This window comes from Ctenocephalides felis, unplaced genomic scaffold, assembly GCF_003426905.1.
Source record: "Ctenocephalides felis isolate EL2017-DRISC unplaced genomic scaffold, ASM342690v1 CF-g0.4_SCAFFOLD_00286, whole genome shotgun sequence".
NCBI lineage: Eukaryota > Metazoa > Arthropoda > Insecta > Siphonaptera > Pulicidae > Ctenocephalides > Ctenocephalides felis.
The window spans coordinates 3,869-19,500 of NW_020536440.1; the positions used below are offsets into that span (position 1 = coordinate 3,869).

The 15,632-nt window shown below is 30.8% G+C and overlaps 1 protein-coding gene across 1 annotated transcript; it reads right to left on the bottom strand.

Annotated features, from left to right (window-relative positions):
• Nucleotides 1-9,865: 9,865 nt before the first annotated feature.
• LOC113363234 (circumsporozoite protein-like) lies at nt 9,866-14,561 on the bottom strand. Its single transcript, XM_026605724.1, has 14 exons — nt 14,476-14,561; nt 13,757-13,781; nt 13,445-13,479; nt 13,346-13,370; nt 12,217-12,236; nt 11,750-11,774; nt 11,205-11,233; nt 11,107-11,125; nt 10,980-11,023; nt 10,760-10,778; nt 10,629-10,678; nt 10,517-10,535; nt 10,253-10,312; nt 9,866-9,990 (listed from the first exon to the last, which is right to left on the bottom strand). Exons 1-14 carry the CDS (start codon nt 14,527-14,529, stop codon nt 9,866-9,868), a joined length of 549 nt encoding a protein of 182 aa, XP_026461509.1. The 5' UTR covers nt 14,530-14,561.
• Between the last annotated feature and the right edge of the window lie 1,071 nt (nt 14,562-15,632).

Here is a 15,632-nt window from a genome sequence, read left to right on the forward strand (position 1 = left end):
TTAGTTTATACTTAGAAGCAAAAAATTTTATTTTTGAAATCGACATTTGAAAGTTTTATTGTAACTCTTTTAAAAGTTTTTATTGCTCATTTTTATTGATTAACTCGATTATTTCTACATATCGAAAAGTTTATGCAACTTACCTTGAGGCAAAATATCACTTATACCTAGGTAAATAAGGTATTTTAATTAAAAGTATGTATTTTAAAGAATTATGCATTCAATTATTCGTACGTATTGTGTTGTTATATGTAAATTGGGTATAAAATTTGCATACTTTTTTCAATGTCATTGGCATAGTTGCATATAAAAATATTAAGTCAAAAAATAATGTTAGATAGAGTTGTGTATGTCAGATATAGGATAGTGCAACTAATGGGTTGCCATCTAAACCAACCAAATAATATGATGTCAAAACAATTACTGAATGTTTACTACATTGTGTGGACGCCCTGAAAATACCCTTTTGGATAGCCTGATATCATGCAGTAGTGATATCAATTTCCACTTAAAAATATAGATTGAAATTATGTCTCTAATTGAAAATAGCACATTTCGGGCATCGCGATGTGAAATAGCAAGGGAGATCTTTTACATATTACATGCTATTACTCAATCTTTTCCGAATTGAGTTGGAGTTTAACTCTTCTCATGGACCTGTTCTAGGGCAGCTATACTCATTACTATTATTATTGTTATGTATTTAATATTTTTGCATTTGCATTATTAGTGTATTCGTTAATGCACTAGATAAAGACTCAATCAAAAAGTTTTAATCGAATACTTCTATTTTAGAGCTAACTGATATTTATTTGAAATAGTACTTCCAATTACCCAGTCATCCCGTAAATGGATCGGTTTTATGTTTACAATACTGCTTATACACATTCTCTATAGTGCTATTGTTTTGGACGCATCACAGTCATAGTGCGCAACGCAAACATCGAAAAGAAATCTCAAGCGAGGTTGAATTTCAAGTAAATTTTTTTAACACTTATTTGCATTGTAAAAATTAAGTATGCCATTAGCTCAAGGAATTAGTTATTGTTGAGGTGTAATAAAATAAATTTGCACGCCTTACGTTTATACCAATATTACCTACCAATAATTTTGAAGCACGTTCATTTGATATTACATACTTACAATATCTAATTTCAAAAACTGCCACTTTCTTTGGAGTTGGGAGAATATCTACCAGGTTTCAAACGGATCTTTGATAGTATAAATAGTAATGTGCCAGAAGAATCAGATGAATTAATTCAGTGTTATTCAAATGCAAATCAATTGGATGTACATTCTAAATGCTGTGTGTTTTGTAATTGAAAGAAAAAAAATACTATAACTTACCCTACGGGAAGTTAAAAATTAAAACCCAATAGCTTTATAAATATTTGGATGCATTCTCTTCCGATAAATTGATTTTATTCAGGACCAATAATAAACATAATTAATGTCAGAATATAATTTAAATTTCATGAATAAGAAATTAAGGGACAGTCCAAGAAATATAACATATTGTTACGAATGTGTGGGGAAGCACCCACACACAGTTATAAAATAACACACAACTACCCCTCTCCCTATATGCATAAAAACACCATGTCCCTGATGAGGAGTGTGTCGAGGGCTGAGAGTTGTCTGCTTTAACAGTCTAGTGGTAGTCTAGATATAGTCGTAGTCTTGAGGTAGTCGTTGTCGGGGTTGAGAGTTGCCGGCGTGGCCTCAGTGTCGACAAACGTGCGGTCCAGCGCACGAAAGTGTTAATAAAATGTATTGAATGTGAGATTAGAGGACATCATGGGGGGACAGCGTTCGGAGACTGTCCCCAAACAGAAAGTAGACTTAGTGAAAATACCTAAAGGTGATGGTTAAGTGATTTATGTGAATCGGGCCCGATGTATGGACATGTGATGGACACTGGTTGCGCCGTGGTTAAAGATAAGTCTAGAATAAGTTGCATGTTAGAATAAGAAATGTTTTAGATTAAGGGATTGTTATGTTTAAATATAGGTTTGTTAATTAAGTAACGAACAAACGCCTTTTCATTAGTAGTTTTAAAGTAATCAGTTTCTTACAGGATCGCGACGTCACGGTAAGGGTGTAGAAAGACGCGAATGTAACAACAATAGTAAATTAGGGCATGAATAAGGGTAGTAAATAATAAATAAAAGGGTTTCACAATAAATAAAAAGGGATTCGTGACAAAATGGTGGACTAGCGCCGGGTATGCTTTTCGTTGGTTTAACGATCAAATGATTAAAAAGTATTAATTTGTTTTGGTAATCATTTGATCCACCATCGACGGCATTATTACGATCTCGGTAAAACAATTTTATTGTTGGTTCATTCGCGGTTATTTTTCCTTGCGTGTAAGTTTACAGTTTCCTCGTTTTATTTTTTTTTGTTATTTTGTTATTGATCAATTTCGGGTTTCGATTTGTTTTTTCGCGAAGATTCGGCATTTCTTGATTACGCGTTTTATTAAATTGGTATTTATGAAATTTGTTGAACTCTTGGTTATCATAGTTGAGTGTACAGAAGATTGTTGGAACACTTAAAATTATGAAAACATAGTGCAATTTGAAATAATGTTTAGCGGTATATATAAATTGAAATGTTGTTGTGTGATCAAAGGGGTTTTCTATGTATGTTGGGGTTAATGTAAACGTAATTTGCGAAATTGGTTGGCGCAAAAACGAATAATCAAGTAGTTCAAGTAATTGTTAGAATTTTGATTTGTGGATTTTGAAAATCTATTTAATTTGTAAAATTTAAAGGTTGTTTCATAATAATTTTGAAATGCTGAATCTATTTATTGTATTTGTATTTTTGTTCGTTAATGTTTCTTTTTGTTCAGTCGCGCGGTTTGTTTTATTTCGATTTTTTGGGAAAGGCTTTTGTTCGTGTACTATTAGATACGTGTTTCCTAGGTTAATTATAATTACCATCATTTTAAATTAAGATTATTAGAATATAAATTTTAAATTCGAAATTATTATAATTAGTGTATAGAAAATATTGTTCTATACAGATTTAGAATTTTTGTTTAATACGAACATTATTGAAATTGTTTAGTGTATTGTGTTATTCATAATCATTTTCGTAAACACTAATACATAAAATTTATGATGATTGCCAGATACATTAAGTTATGTTATACAGTTAAGTGTTGTTTCATGGAAATCGTTCTTGTGAGTAGAGTTTATTTTTTTTTTATATATATAGTCGTAAATATTTTAAAGAAAGTTATTTTAAAATATCATATTGCAAGGGTAAGATATCGTCGAAGTTATTTTCTCTTCGAATTCGATCTCAAGTCACAGACATTTAAGTGACGCAGCGGGATAATTTTTAGTGCTTTTTTTTGTGTAAACATTTCATCCCTATGTTTTTAAGGCGCCACAACGCGGGTGGCTAGTATATGTGAGTTCGAAAATGTCCAGACATCGTTCTCGTGTTGCGATCTTATGGTCTCTATATGTCAACACCAGGCTAAAAGCTTTTTTTTTTTTTCTTGGTTTAAGTACTAGATTTTGAGTTGCGTAGATAGTTTTAAGTGTAATGTAAAAAAATATTTTAAAATTAGGGAAGATGCCTTTGTATATATAATATATGTTTTTTTTTGTTGAGTCAGGGATTTACAATCATTTTCGAATACATGTGGCTGTTTGTAAAATACGAGCGAATTTCTTTTTCAGTTTAGTTTTGTTTGCGCTATTGCGTTAGAGTATTTTTATTATGATTTGTTTTATCTCAAAATTTAGAGCAGTTTTGAGAATTGCGGAGTTATTCGCCTCCGTGCATATGAGGTGCCGAATATTTATTTGGGAATGCATCGAAAACAACGGCTTACAGGGATTTGAATTGTGGCAAATTTTTGTTAGGTCGATCACCACCGCCTGAATAGCTTGTATATAATTCAGTGCGAAAGCTCTTGGTGACACCGATTTTCGATATGCATTTGAATTGATCAGGATGTCTTTGGTGATTTTCAATTAGAGCGGACTTAGTCACCCCGATCTAATTGTAATCAGTCGAGCCCACTGACATCAAGGTCAATACGGCTCATACTGCCAATAGTGAAATGGGATTAGAAATTTAATTTTTATATTTGATAGTTTTTTTTATGGTTGTTACTGTTAAAAAAAACTTTGCTGTTTTTATTATTAATTTGTTTTTTTGAATTATTGTTGAATTGTTTGTGTTTAGTACTTAATGATTGATATTTAGTTTTCGCGGTAGAAAAGATGGATAAAGGAAACGTCGAATAAATTTTATTGTCTTCAGTTAAAAAAATCATAGGTTTCTCGTCCCTTTCATTCACCGGTTATGTTATTTTGCATTATTCCATTAGCGCAACAAGACGGCAGTCACATGTTTATTTAAGTATAGATAAGGTAGATAGGAATACAGAATTAGGGAAATAAGAGATTAGTAAGTGCATATTAATTATTGTTTATCAAATTTAGTTAAGAAAAATGAAAAAAAAATATATAGTGAGATACATGTAAAAAGGGAACGGATTAGATGAAAAGAACTATCGGAAGTCAGCAAATGTTGTAGTCAGGGGCGTAGCTGGTCGAAGGCGAAGCGACGACATAGAGATGCAGGTATAGGACGTGAAGGAGGTACTAGATGCAATAATTGAAATAAGCGAAGGCGAAGAATGCATAAGTCGCTAGGATTTAGGAAAGAGATAGTTTGCAAAGTGAAGGTAAAGCGAGAAAAAAAAAATGGCGAGTTACCGTATAACACATAGGTGAAATAGTTAGATCATTTAATAATTTTTTTTTTTTAGTTCAATGCGTGATTCGGTTTGCAAATATTTTATAAATTCGTAAGATTATTTTGGATACAATTGTTATTTATTTTACCCGTTGTTTCTTTGTTGTTTTTACGTATTTAAGATAGTGTAAGAATAGTAATTAGGTGGATATAAAGATCGAAAATTAAAATAAATGCATAGGTAGCAAATCTTATAAGTGAGATGGTTTACAAAATAAAGATAAAAAAAAGGCGAGTTACAAATAGCTCATAGTTTAAGTACTGTTGAATAATTTGATAATTTGCATATTGCTATAATTAAAATAAAAATGCGATGATTTATTTTGTTGTTGTTTTTGTTTTATTATCGTACTTTTTGTTATGCCAGTTTTTTCTCGTTAAAGTAAGTCCTCATAAAAAAAAAAATTGCGCGATCGGACGAGTTGTATTGAATATTTTGGTGTTAGAGATAGATAAATACGGTTGTAATTAGAATTTTACCGTTTTATAAATTAGTTAATGGTGTCATAAAAGAAGTTGCTTAAAATGAACAAAAAATAGAGGAGAAAATTTACGAATAGGATTTTGAGTAAAGAATGTTATGAATAATTAGAAGATAGAGACAGAATAGGGCGGTTTAACAGCAAGTGCAGAGGCGTTGGTTTGTACTTTGGTGTTTCTTTTCCATCACTCAGAGAGCACTGGGCGATACTTTATAACCGTTGAGAATAATGTTGGGATAAAATGATATTGGGGAAAAAAAGATGTGAGAAAAAAAAAAGATGTCCTTGTGAGGGATTCGGGGAAATAATTCGCGTATGAAGGAATACGACGCGAAAAGAGAAAATTAGGGGTTAATAGATGATTATTAACATGAATAGATGAATATTTTGATTTGATTGCGAAAGTGGTTGTTTAGTTCAGTCGGGAATTGAGAAATAGTTGTGTGAGTATGCATATTTTTATGAATGTCAGCTGGCCAGCTAAGTATAAGAGATAAGTGTATTTTGATTTTTCCCTCGTTTTAAATGAAAATGTTTTAGATTTTAATGCAAGATTTGAGTAAATGTAAATTTTAATTGATTGTTGTTTTGTGTTTGATATAATGTATGTGGATTATACTCGGGGTGTTTAGAAAAAGTAAATTGAGGATAGAATTGGGTTTTGCGATTTTTGGGAAAATTTGGGGTTTTACGGTTTTGGGGAAAGATCGCCCGGGCTGGTGTTTTGTTGTTGTGATATGGATATTGATTATGGATTTGATTTTGATCTCACAGCATGGGGATATGGTTTTGGGCTGTGGGAGCACCCCCAGCGAGGGTTCTGGTGCTCTGAGTGAGACCGTTGAAGCGTGATACATCACATACAAGCTGATTGCTATCACGCTATCCATTTGGAAGCTTTGGTTGTTGATTATGTTTTATGTATTTTAGTGAAATTTTGTGGATTTCACGCTAGAGCCGGTACTTTTTACCACATTGTACCGCCGCTAATGTGAGGTTTTTGAGCAGATATCCGCTCCCGATGCCTGCTCAAAAACTTCCGCCATCAGTAAGCGTCGCGCGACGTTGTGTGTGTTTGGTTTTTATTGCTGATGGTAATTTCCTTCTGAAATTATAAGCGGGCGCGATGCTGCTTCAGGTCTTTTATTGGATAGGCAAGGTGCTATGGGCATCTAGCACCGTTTGGAGCCTAGGAACACCGGGGGGAAACAAGCATTCCGACGACTCACTTCTTGTTTTATATTGAGAAGCGCACTTGCTGTACACGGTTTAATAGTAATAGGAATAGTTAGACTAGGGTAAAAGTAAATTAGGTTTATGTTTGCGTTGTACGTTAATAGAGATGGGACCGCCAAATTCAAAACAGTCAGCAATTCCCGAATTTTAAAATAATATGTAGAGTATTTTAATTACTTATGTTCAATTTGACTTTTATTGTTCTTATTCTCGCTCTTAGTCTTACTCTTGCAATGCTTTTCTTTTGTTTGTGTGTTTTGTGTTTTTACATTGTTAAGTAAACATTGTCGTTAATAAGTATGTAACTAGGTTTAGGTTGATAAAGAAACAAATGCGTTTATGTTTTACTCAAGCCAAATGTTTATATTAAATGTAAATTTGTTGTAGTTATAATGTCATTATTTTAAGTTTTAGAATCTATTGTTAGAATAGATTAAAAAGCTGTTGATAAAAATATTATGAGATAGTGTTATTTTTTAAATTTTATAGAAGTAAGTGCTAAGTGTAGATAAGTTTATGTTCATTTTCTGAGTATTTTTATGTTATTTACTTTTATAATGTTTGATAATTTTTAATACTTGATAAGTTCGAATATTTTTTTTTTTTTTCTCATTAAATTTGATATGTTCGATTAACTTTGATCGATTTTGTTATTATATTTGAATGTAGTTTATGTAGGTAGTAATAAAAGCAATAAGGTTAGATCAAAGTTTTAACAAACAGTGAATAAGTAAAGTGGACTAAGTGATGTTTTTTTTTTGTTTGTTATGACACTTTTTGGACAAATACACTAAACTGTTAATGTAATCTTACTTTTGGTTGAAATCTGTTGTGAAGTAATTTTGTGTAACAGTGCAAGAAAAAATTGAACGCGTGTACAACTACATTACTGAAACATCGCGACCCGAATTGTGTATCAGGGTGCTAGGGGGTCGACGCCTATGCAGATGACATGCCGGATTGAGCAAAAGTCAGCCTACGGGAGGAGAGCAAACAGCAGATCAGACAAGTTGGAATGCGCCATCGACGTGTCATCCGGGGAGCAGGCAGACATTGGAGTGCGCCACCTAAGTTATCCGGAGCCAAGAAAGCTGGTGCGGCACCAGGGATGGCGCTTTGAAAGATCGAGGGCGATCTTTAGAGGAGGTGGGGTAGTGTTACGAATGTGTGGGGAAGCACCCACACACAGTTATAAAATAACACACAACTACCCCTCTCCCTATATGCATAAAAACACCATGTCCCTGATGAGGAGTGTGTCGAGGGCTGAGAGTTGTCTGCTTTAACAGTCTAGTGGTAGTCTAGATATAGTCGTAGTCTTGAGGTAGTCGTTGTCGGGGTTGAGAGTTGCCGGCGTGGCCTCAGTGTCGACAAACGTGCGGTCCAGCGCACGAAAGTGTTAATAAAATGTATTGAATGTGAGATTAGAGGACATCATGGGGGGACAGCGTTCGGAGACTGTCCCCAAACAGAAAGTAGACTTAGTGAAAATACCTAAAGGTGATGGTTAAGTGATTTATGTGAATCGGGCCCGATGTATGGACATGTGATGGACACTGGTTGCGCCGTGGTTAAAGATAAGTCTAGAATAAGTTGCATGTTAGAATAAGAAATGTTTTAGATTAGGGGATTGTTATGTTTAAATATAGGTTTGTTAGTTAAGTAACGAACAAACGCCTTTTCATTAGTAGTTTTAAAGTAATCAGTTTCTTACAGGATCGCGACGTCACGGTAAGGATGTAGAAAGACCGCGAATGTAACAACAATAGTAAATTAGGGCATGAATTAAGGGTAGTAAATAATAAATAAAAGGGTTTCACAATAAATAAAAAGGGATTCGTGACAATATATGGTTACCAGAAGTAAAGGTGTAGATGATTTTTAAAAAAGCTAAGTTTACACCATCGTCGAGCTTTGCACTTTTTCATTCATTACTTGTTTGTCAATTGTTAATTCATGTCAATCAATTCCAGATGGCCCACTTTGAGCCTAATTATAATTAAGCCCAAAGTGGACCAACTGGAATTGATTTGCATCAAAACAAATTGTATTTATGTTACATACTTATGAAATTTATTAAAACTCTCCTTTGATAATACAGGTTGATGGGTTATAATTTAACCCTTATAGCTGTGGACTGTATTAAACACTGATTTGTTTGTATATTATGTATTTGTTGCAGTTCTAATCACAATCACTGATTTGTTACTAAGTTATAATAAAAGAAGATATATTTATTGTTTATTTATTAAACATGTTGTTTCACGGACTTTACTTTTAGAAGTGAACAACTAGTTCAATTAAAACACTCCGGCACTCCCTCTGCCAGGGGTAGCAACCATTCCGTGTAAAGCTTAATGCCCTGAAGGTTGTCACCTTTATGGCCAATATAATACGCCCAAAATTGACTGAATCCCACCTTTCAGATATGTTAATTGAATTAAATAATATAATTCAATCTAATATTACATTACTAGAACTTTAAGTCAACTGCCAAAGATTATTTAAAACTTAAACTCCAAGTATTTGTTTTTTGGACCCTGTTAATTTAATGATGAAACAGGAATAATTAGAAATGATGTCACATCATAGTTTTTGCATAAATATTCTTTCTAACTACAAATAATTACGATAATTTTTTCGACAAACATTTTAACTTTTATACCAGAGTTTAAATATTACATAAAACAGCTCATAGAACTTTGATCGCTTTTTAAAAATAGGAATAAAAAAGTTCTTGTGGTGTTAATTAGAATTATTATCTCATATTGAATCTTTGTGGAGGTCCTAGTTGTCTAGTGTTAAATGCATTTTTATTTCCTCAAATCTGCTAGTCACTTTTTCTTCAATTTTTCTTCTTTTTTGACTTAGTTTGAATTTATTAACTTGTTAGATTTGTGGATCTGGATATTGGGTAAATGTAAGATGATAATTAGTGCTCGTGTGCTTGAGTCAATTCAATTTCAAATTTCTTGAACAATTAAAAAATATAGGTCAATATGGATCGATTATTTTTAAATTTGAAGATCTTGCACGACCCCACATTTTAATGCTTTGTGTCCAAATCGGGACTATGATCACTTTATATGATTATTATCATTACGAGCAAAATATATTTATTGCACACTCAACTAATGATATTGTCTTTAGAAACCATAAATCTGAACGAAAATTATTTTCAAAAACAAATGGATTGTAATAATTAAAAGATTAATCATCAATGGTTGTATACGTCGATGTAGTTATTTAATTAAATAAAGTCCATTTTAACTAGTCATTGTACCTTTAATCTACAAAATTGCCAACAAAAATTATTACAATACAAAATATAGTAAAATAATAAAGAGCAAAAAGTAGAACACTCAATAGCCAGCTCCAGCACCACCGTTTCCACCTGCGCCGCCACCTGCACCAGCTCCTGCTCCTGCCCCTGCACCTCCGCTGACGCCTCCGCCGAATCCAAAACCTGCTTGAGCTCCCATTTGACCTAAAATAATAATAATAATAAAAATAAATTTGTTTTTGATCAGAAGATATCACGATGGTGTAAGTTTCAAGCGGAAGATATTAACCATGATGCAGGATTCAATCAGAAGATATTAATCATGATGTTCTAATGTTTATATCTAAATTCTTGGAGTAAATCTTTCTGGTTTTGTTTAATAAAAAAGTGAAATTATAAGCTACTGGTGATATCTAATTTATGTTGATTATATTATATATTAAATATTGATTTTATTTATTATTACCTCCGGCATGACCACCAGCTCCTGCGCCTGCACCTTCGTTGGCACCTGCTCCACTACCAGCTACAAATAATTTTACATACTTAATTACAAAAATTAAAATATTAATAATTTAAAATAATTTTAAAACATTATTTCATGTAGGTACGGTGTAAATCATGATCATCTTCTCGAGTTGAATTTTTAGGATGAATTTAATCCACATGTTTTTCCAAATCAGCACCAATAGACATGCTTTTTTTATTTCTTTATTCTTTTTTACATTACCTTGACGTTTGCTCATAGTCTGCAAAAAATAAAGCGTTTATTAAAATTTAATATTTGCAGAAATCTAAATTATTAAAAAATTCAAGTATAAATTATGTCCAAAAATACTTACTTTCCCCTGTTGCTGCATTTCTTGTCCAGCTTCTTCAGGATCTTGAGGTGCTTCAGTAAGAAATTTAAGGACATTAATATTTAGGCATTATTCTCTCTGATTTGGTTATTTGAAAAATAAATATTTTTTACCTTGTCTTTTAACCAATTGCTGCAAACAAATAAGAACACATAAATTAGTAAGATACCAAAATTGATCCAGTAATAAAAAAATATAGTAAAAATAAATCCAATAAATATAAATAATTAAGAGACGCATAACACTATGAATAATTAATTATGGTTATTGATTAAAAAATATGATTTATTTTAAATATTTATTTTTACTTCAACTTTATTTTAGTATACTTACCGATTTTGGCATTTCTTCTGGAGGATGTTCAGGTTCTTGAGTAGCTTTAAATAACGAAAACTTTAAAACTAATTTCTCTTATTTTACATAATTTAGTTTTTATTAATTTTAATTCTAAATAAGTTACCTTGACGTTTGGCCATCGACTAAAAATTATAAAAAAATTGAATTAGTAAATGGTTAGATTAATAAATATTGTCAAGTAAGGTTAATTTTAATACTTACTGATTTCGGGATGTCGGATTCAGAAGGTCCTGAAAAACATAAAAGGACTTATGAAATTATTTGCGATTGGAAAATAATTTATTCAAAGAATTCACAGCTACAATAATCAATAATTGCTCAACAGTGTAGTCTATAATTAAAACAATAATTTCTGATCTAAATGCAAGTAAACAATTTTTTCTTATATTACCATGGAAGTTTACTGAAATTATTTCTGAATATTTATTATGGAATTTGTATTTCGAGAACACTAATTTAATTTAATAAAAAAGGTATTTTGGATGGATTTTGTATAATCTCTACAATTTTTTTATTTGTATCAGATCAATGTTTTAAATAATATATTGTCAATAAAAAAAATTAATGAATAAATCAGCTTCGCGAATAGAGTTTCTGGACTCTATAAAAATGCGGCAAATTAATATTTGTTAAAGAAGCTAATAAATAATTGGGTCTTGTTTTTTTTGTATGTTCAATAACTTTTCAAGAAAAATAATGATACAATAAAAATAATACATTTTTGATTAAAAATAGATGTCACTTACCTTGTTCATCATAGGCTGCGTTTTGCTGCAAATTGATGTTGAATACATTAGCACATTATAATTTTTTTTCACTTACTTTAAATATTAAAAATATCTACGTCAAGTAAATGTAATTTGCATAAAATTCGAATTTTACACACAAATATCACTTATTATTTGCATTTCAATCTGTGAACTAATAGCTTGAGGACTTTACATTTATTCAACTTGAACAAAAAGAGCTTTCAAGTAATGTGAAAAAATTTATGTATGAATATATAAAAAATTTATTAATAACAGAAATAGAAAAATATTTAGAAATAGAATTTTTTTATAAATATTTAGAAATAGACGTATGTTAATTTTTACAATTACAAAATACTTTTTTACCATTGTCCTTTCTTCACTCAAAAAAAAAAAAAAATTATAAATTCTACATACCAATATGCTGCTTTATAAAACCATATCTGAGCAATTTATTTACTCACCGTTTCTGGCACATCATCAGCTGAAATAAATTTAAAAATTTAAAATATTATGGAAAATTGTGGATATAAATGAATTTATATTAGTGTTAGAATTATAATTTAATACATTTATAATAGATAGCTTAAAAAACAGTTAAATTTTGAAAACGTAAGTTTTAAGGTAATTCGACTTGTAACAAAGAACGAACTTTAAAATATTATAATGACTATAAAAGGATGTTCCATGGCGTAACGGTTAAGCGCAAGGTCTTCTGCGGATAAGAGTGTAGATATAATTTGAAAATTTTAATAAATTTTTAATAGATAGCTCAAAAAACAGTTTAGTTTTGAAAACGTGAGTTAAAGTAATTCGACTTTTAACAAAGAACGAACATTAAAATATTATAATGACAATAAAAGGGTGTTTCATGGCGTAACGGTAAAGCGCACGGCCTTGCGTGGACATGGTCGTAAGTTAGAACTCCCGTTTTGGATAACCTGATATCGTGTAGTAGCCATGTTCAATTCAACTTGAAAATATAGATCAACAAATATATTTCCAATTATTAATATCCCATTTCGGGGACTGCGGTGTGAAATGACAATGGAAAATCTCTTACACTATTATTTCCTGAATCGTGTTGAATTTTAACTCAGACCACGGACCTGCCCTAGAGCATTACTTTGATTTTTATAGTAGTTAAACTTTTTTTCCAATTAAAACTTATAGTTCCTATTAAATATACTTAATTTATGGATCGATTCTGCCGCATAACAGACCAATGTTATGGCAAGGCTATTCTACATATTGACAAAAGCCATGTGGTTGCTTTGCAGTCAGGCGATTTTCTAAGGCTGTCAGATAGAAAACATAACCTAAAAACCGCACAAATGTCAAAAAAAAAAAAGATTTTAGACATCAAGGTCTTTCTGACTCAGCTTCATAACCTACAAGTGAAGTTGCAGTTTATGTGTAAAACGCTTCAATGCACAGCAAATACATGACATTTTGACAGTATTCAGTATGATTTAGTAGAATAATGTATGAAAGTTGGAGCGTAACATGGCCTTGCCATAACATTCTTCTGTTATGCGGCAGATTTGGTCCCTTAGTTTTTTAATATGATAAATATAAAGTGGTTGTACTCACCTTGTCTTTTGTTTACGCTATTTTGCTGTAAAAAAGAATTAAGGTAATATTTTAGTTAACAGAGTTTGCAAAAAATAAATACTAAAAATATATACTTACTGGTACTTGTTGCTCTTCGGGTACTTCTTGATGAGCTGATCATGAAAAATAAATAATTATTTAATAATTTACTGATAGACTAATTTTATATGAATAGTTATTATTGTCAATCTTAAGATTTGATTGTGATTTTTTCTTTTAAATATTTGTTTGTCTACCTTTTCTTTTATGAAGCCTATGCATATCTTTTGAAAGAGTTGTCGGGTCTAAAATATACCATTTTGCATAAAAAAATTAATGAAAAAGTTTTACAGTAATTTAGATTTGTTGGAATGAAGTATTTTAAGGGATTGCAAAATTTTACAGTCTTACCTTCTCTTTTTTGGAAAGCAATGGCCTGAAAATATAAAACAAAATATGTTAAAATTCATATAAATAAATAATTTTAATATGATAATTTATATTGTATATACTGTATTCGATTCAGATGCAAAATTCTGTTAGTTTAATTTAAAAGTCTGCAAAACGTGCGATTCTGAAATTATTTTTATTAATATAACTTCGGCGTATTCTGGTATTAAGTAGATAAATCTAAAAGAATAAATTTGATTCATTATATTAGGTTGTCAAATATCTCCCTTCCGCTTTTTTGCTCTTGGTTTATAATACAAAAAGGCCGAAGGGAGATATTTGACAACCTTATATTAAGTTATTGTATTAAACAATTTTTTATGTTTCAACATGTGTCAAATTAAAAAAAAAATAGATCTATGTGGTTTGCATGTATGTTTGGATACAAAAATATTGTTTAGGGTATCAGTTTTATGAATTTCAAAGATTTTAAAATCATTTGACGTCTATAAATGATGCTCAACCTGTACGAATTTTCCTAAATTCTAATTTGAAAAAAAATGAAAAAAGCTTTATAAAATCAAAAGATATGAAAAGAATACAAAATTCTGAGGTTCTTTTCTACGTTTTAGGTGCTAAACTAAAATATTGATACATCTATGGACTCGGAAAAAAAGTAATCCACAGATGAATTTACTATATTGTTAAATTATTATTATTATTTTTTTTTAATTACTTACCGATGCGACTGCAAAGACCATTGCCAAAACCACTAGAACAGTTGTGAGTTTCATTTTGAAAGCTTTAGTTGTCTTTTGGGTTTGACTTTTTCACTATAAATTTTTACTGGTTGAAAACTGAAGTGACGATCAGTACAAATTTACGCTTTTTATATCCCAGTTTCCGATTTTATCACAATTATGCGATCTAATGTTTTGATGGCCGTAAAATAACACGAAGACGACTTCCATGTATAATTTTCATTTTGGTTTTAATATAATTATTGTAATTAATAGAAACACGAAAGCGTCTACGTCAAGGCATTATAATTGTTCTATAGGTAATCATTTGCTCTGAACAATTATTTGGGTTGTTGAAGAATCAAAAATAAATTTATAATTGCTAACGTGATTACGAATTAATATTTGCGTCATAAAGTGTTATTTGTGATATTATATTTACTGCAAAAATGAGATTTTCAGTCCGAATTAAAAATAGTGTGAGAGGTATAAATGGTCAAACATTTTGTGATTTAATATTATTGAAATAAATCAAAATTTCATTATATAATTCTAAGTTTTTATAGTTTAAAGTTTTATAATTTTCATGTCTTAAGCTTATTTATTAGCTTTCCATAGGGTAAGTTATAGTAATCGCAAAAAAATGTAAAATGAAAATTTTTATATATTTTTACGTTTCGGAGGTTTCTGAACATTTTGGCATACCTTAGAAAAAATGGATGTATGTATATGTGTGTGTGTGTGTGTGCGGATACAAATTTTCGGCGACGATTTTGGGAACACCGATCAACCGATTAGAATAATTCAAACAACATTCGATTCGCATTGATAAGGAGACGTGCTGATTAGTTTTTGGCGAAGGCAGGTCTAGCCGTTCCGAAGATATGAGTCAAAAAGTGCCAAAGCGGTAACTCAGTTTTTAAGAGAACGGAGCGTCCGATTTGAATAATTCAAAAAACATTTTACTTGTATTAACAGATCAAGAAATGATCAAATTTTCATGCAAGCAGGCCTAGCGGTTTCGGAGATCTAGTAAAAAAGTAAAAAAATGCCATCTGGCGGTCAAAAATGATCACTCAATCAAAAAAATATGCACATCTAATTATCAGATATTTTATAGAGATTTTAACAATAAGTATAAATTTTGTTTACATTTC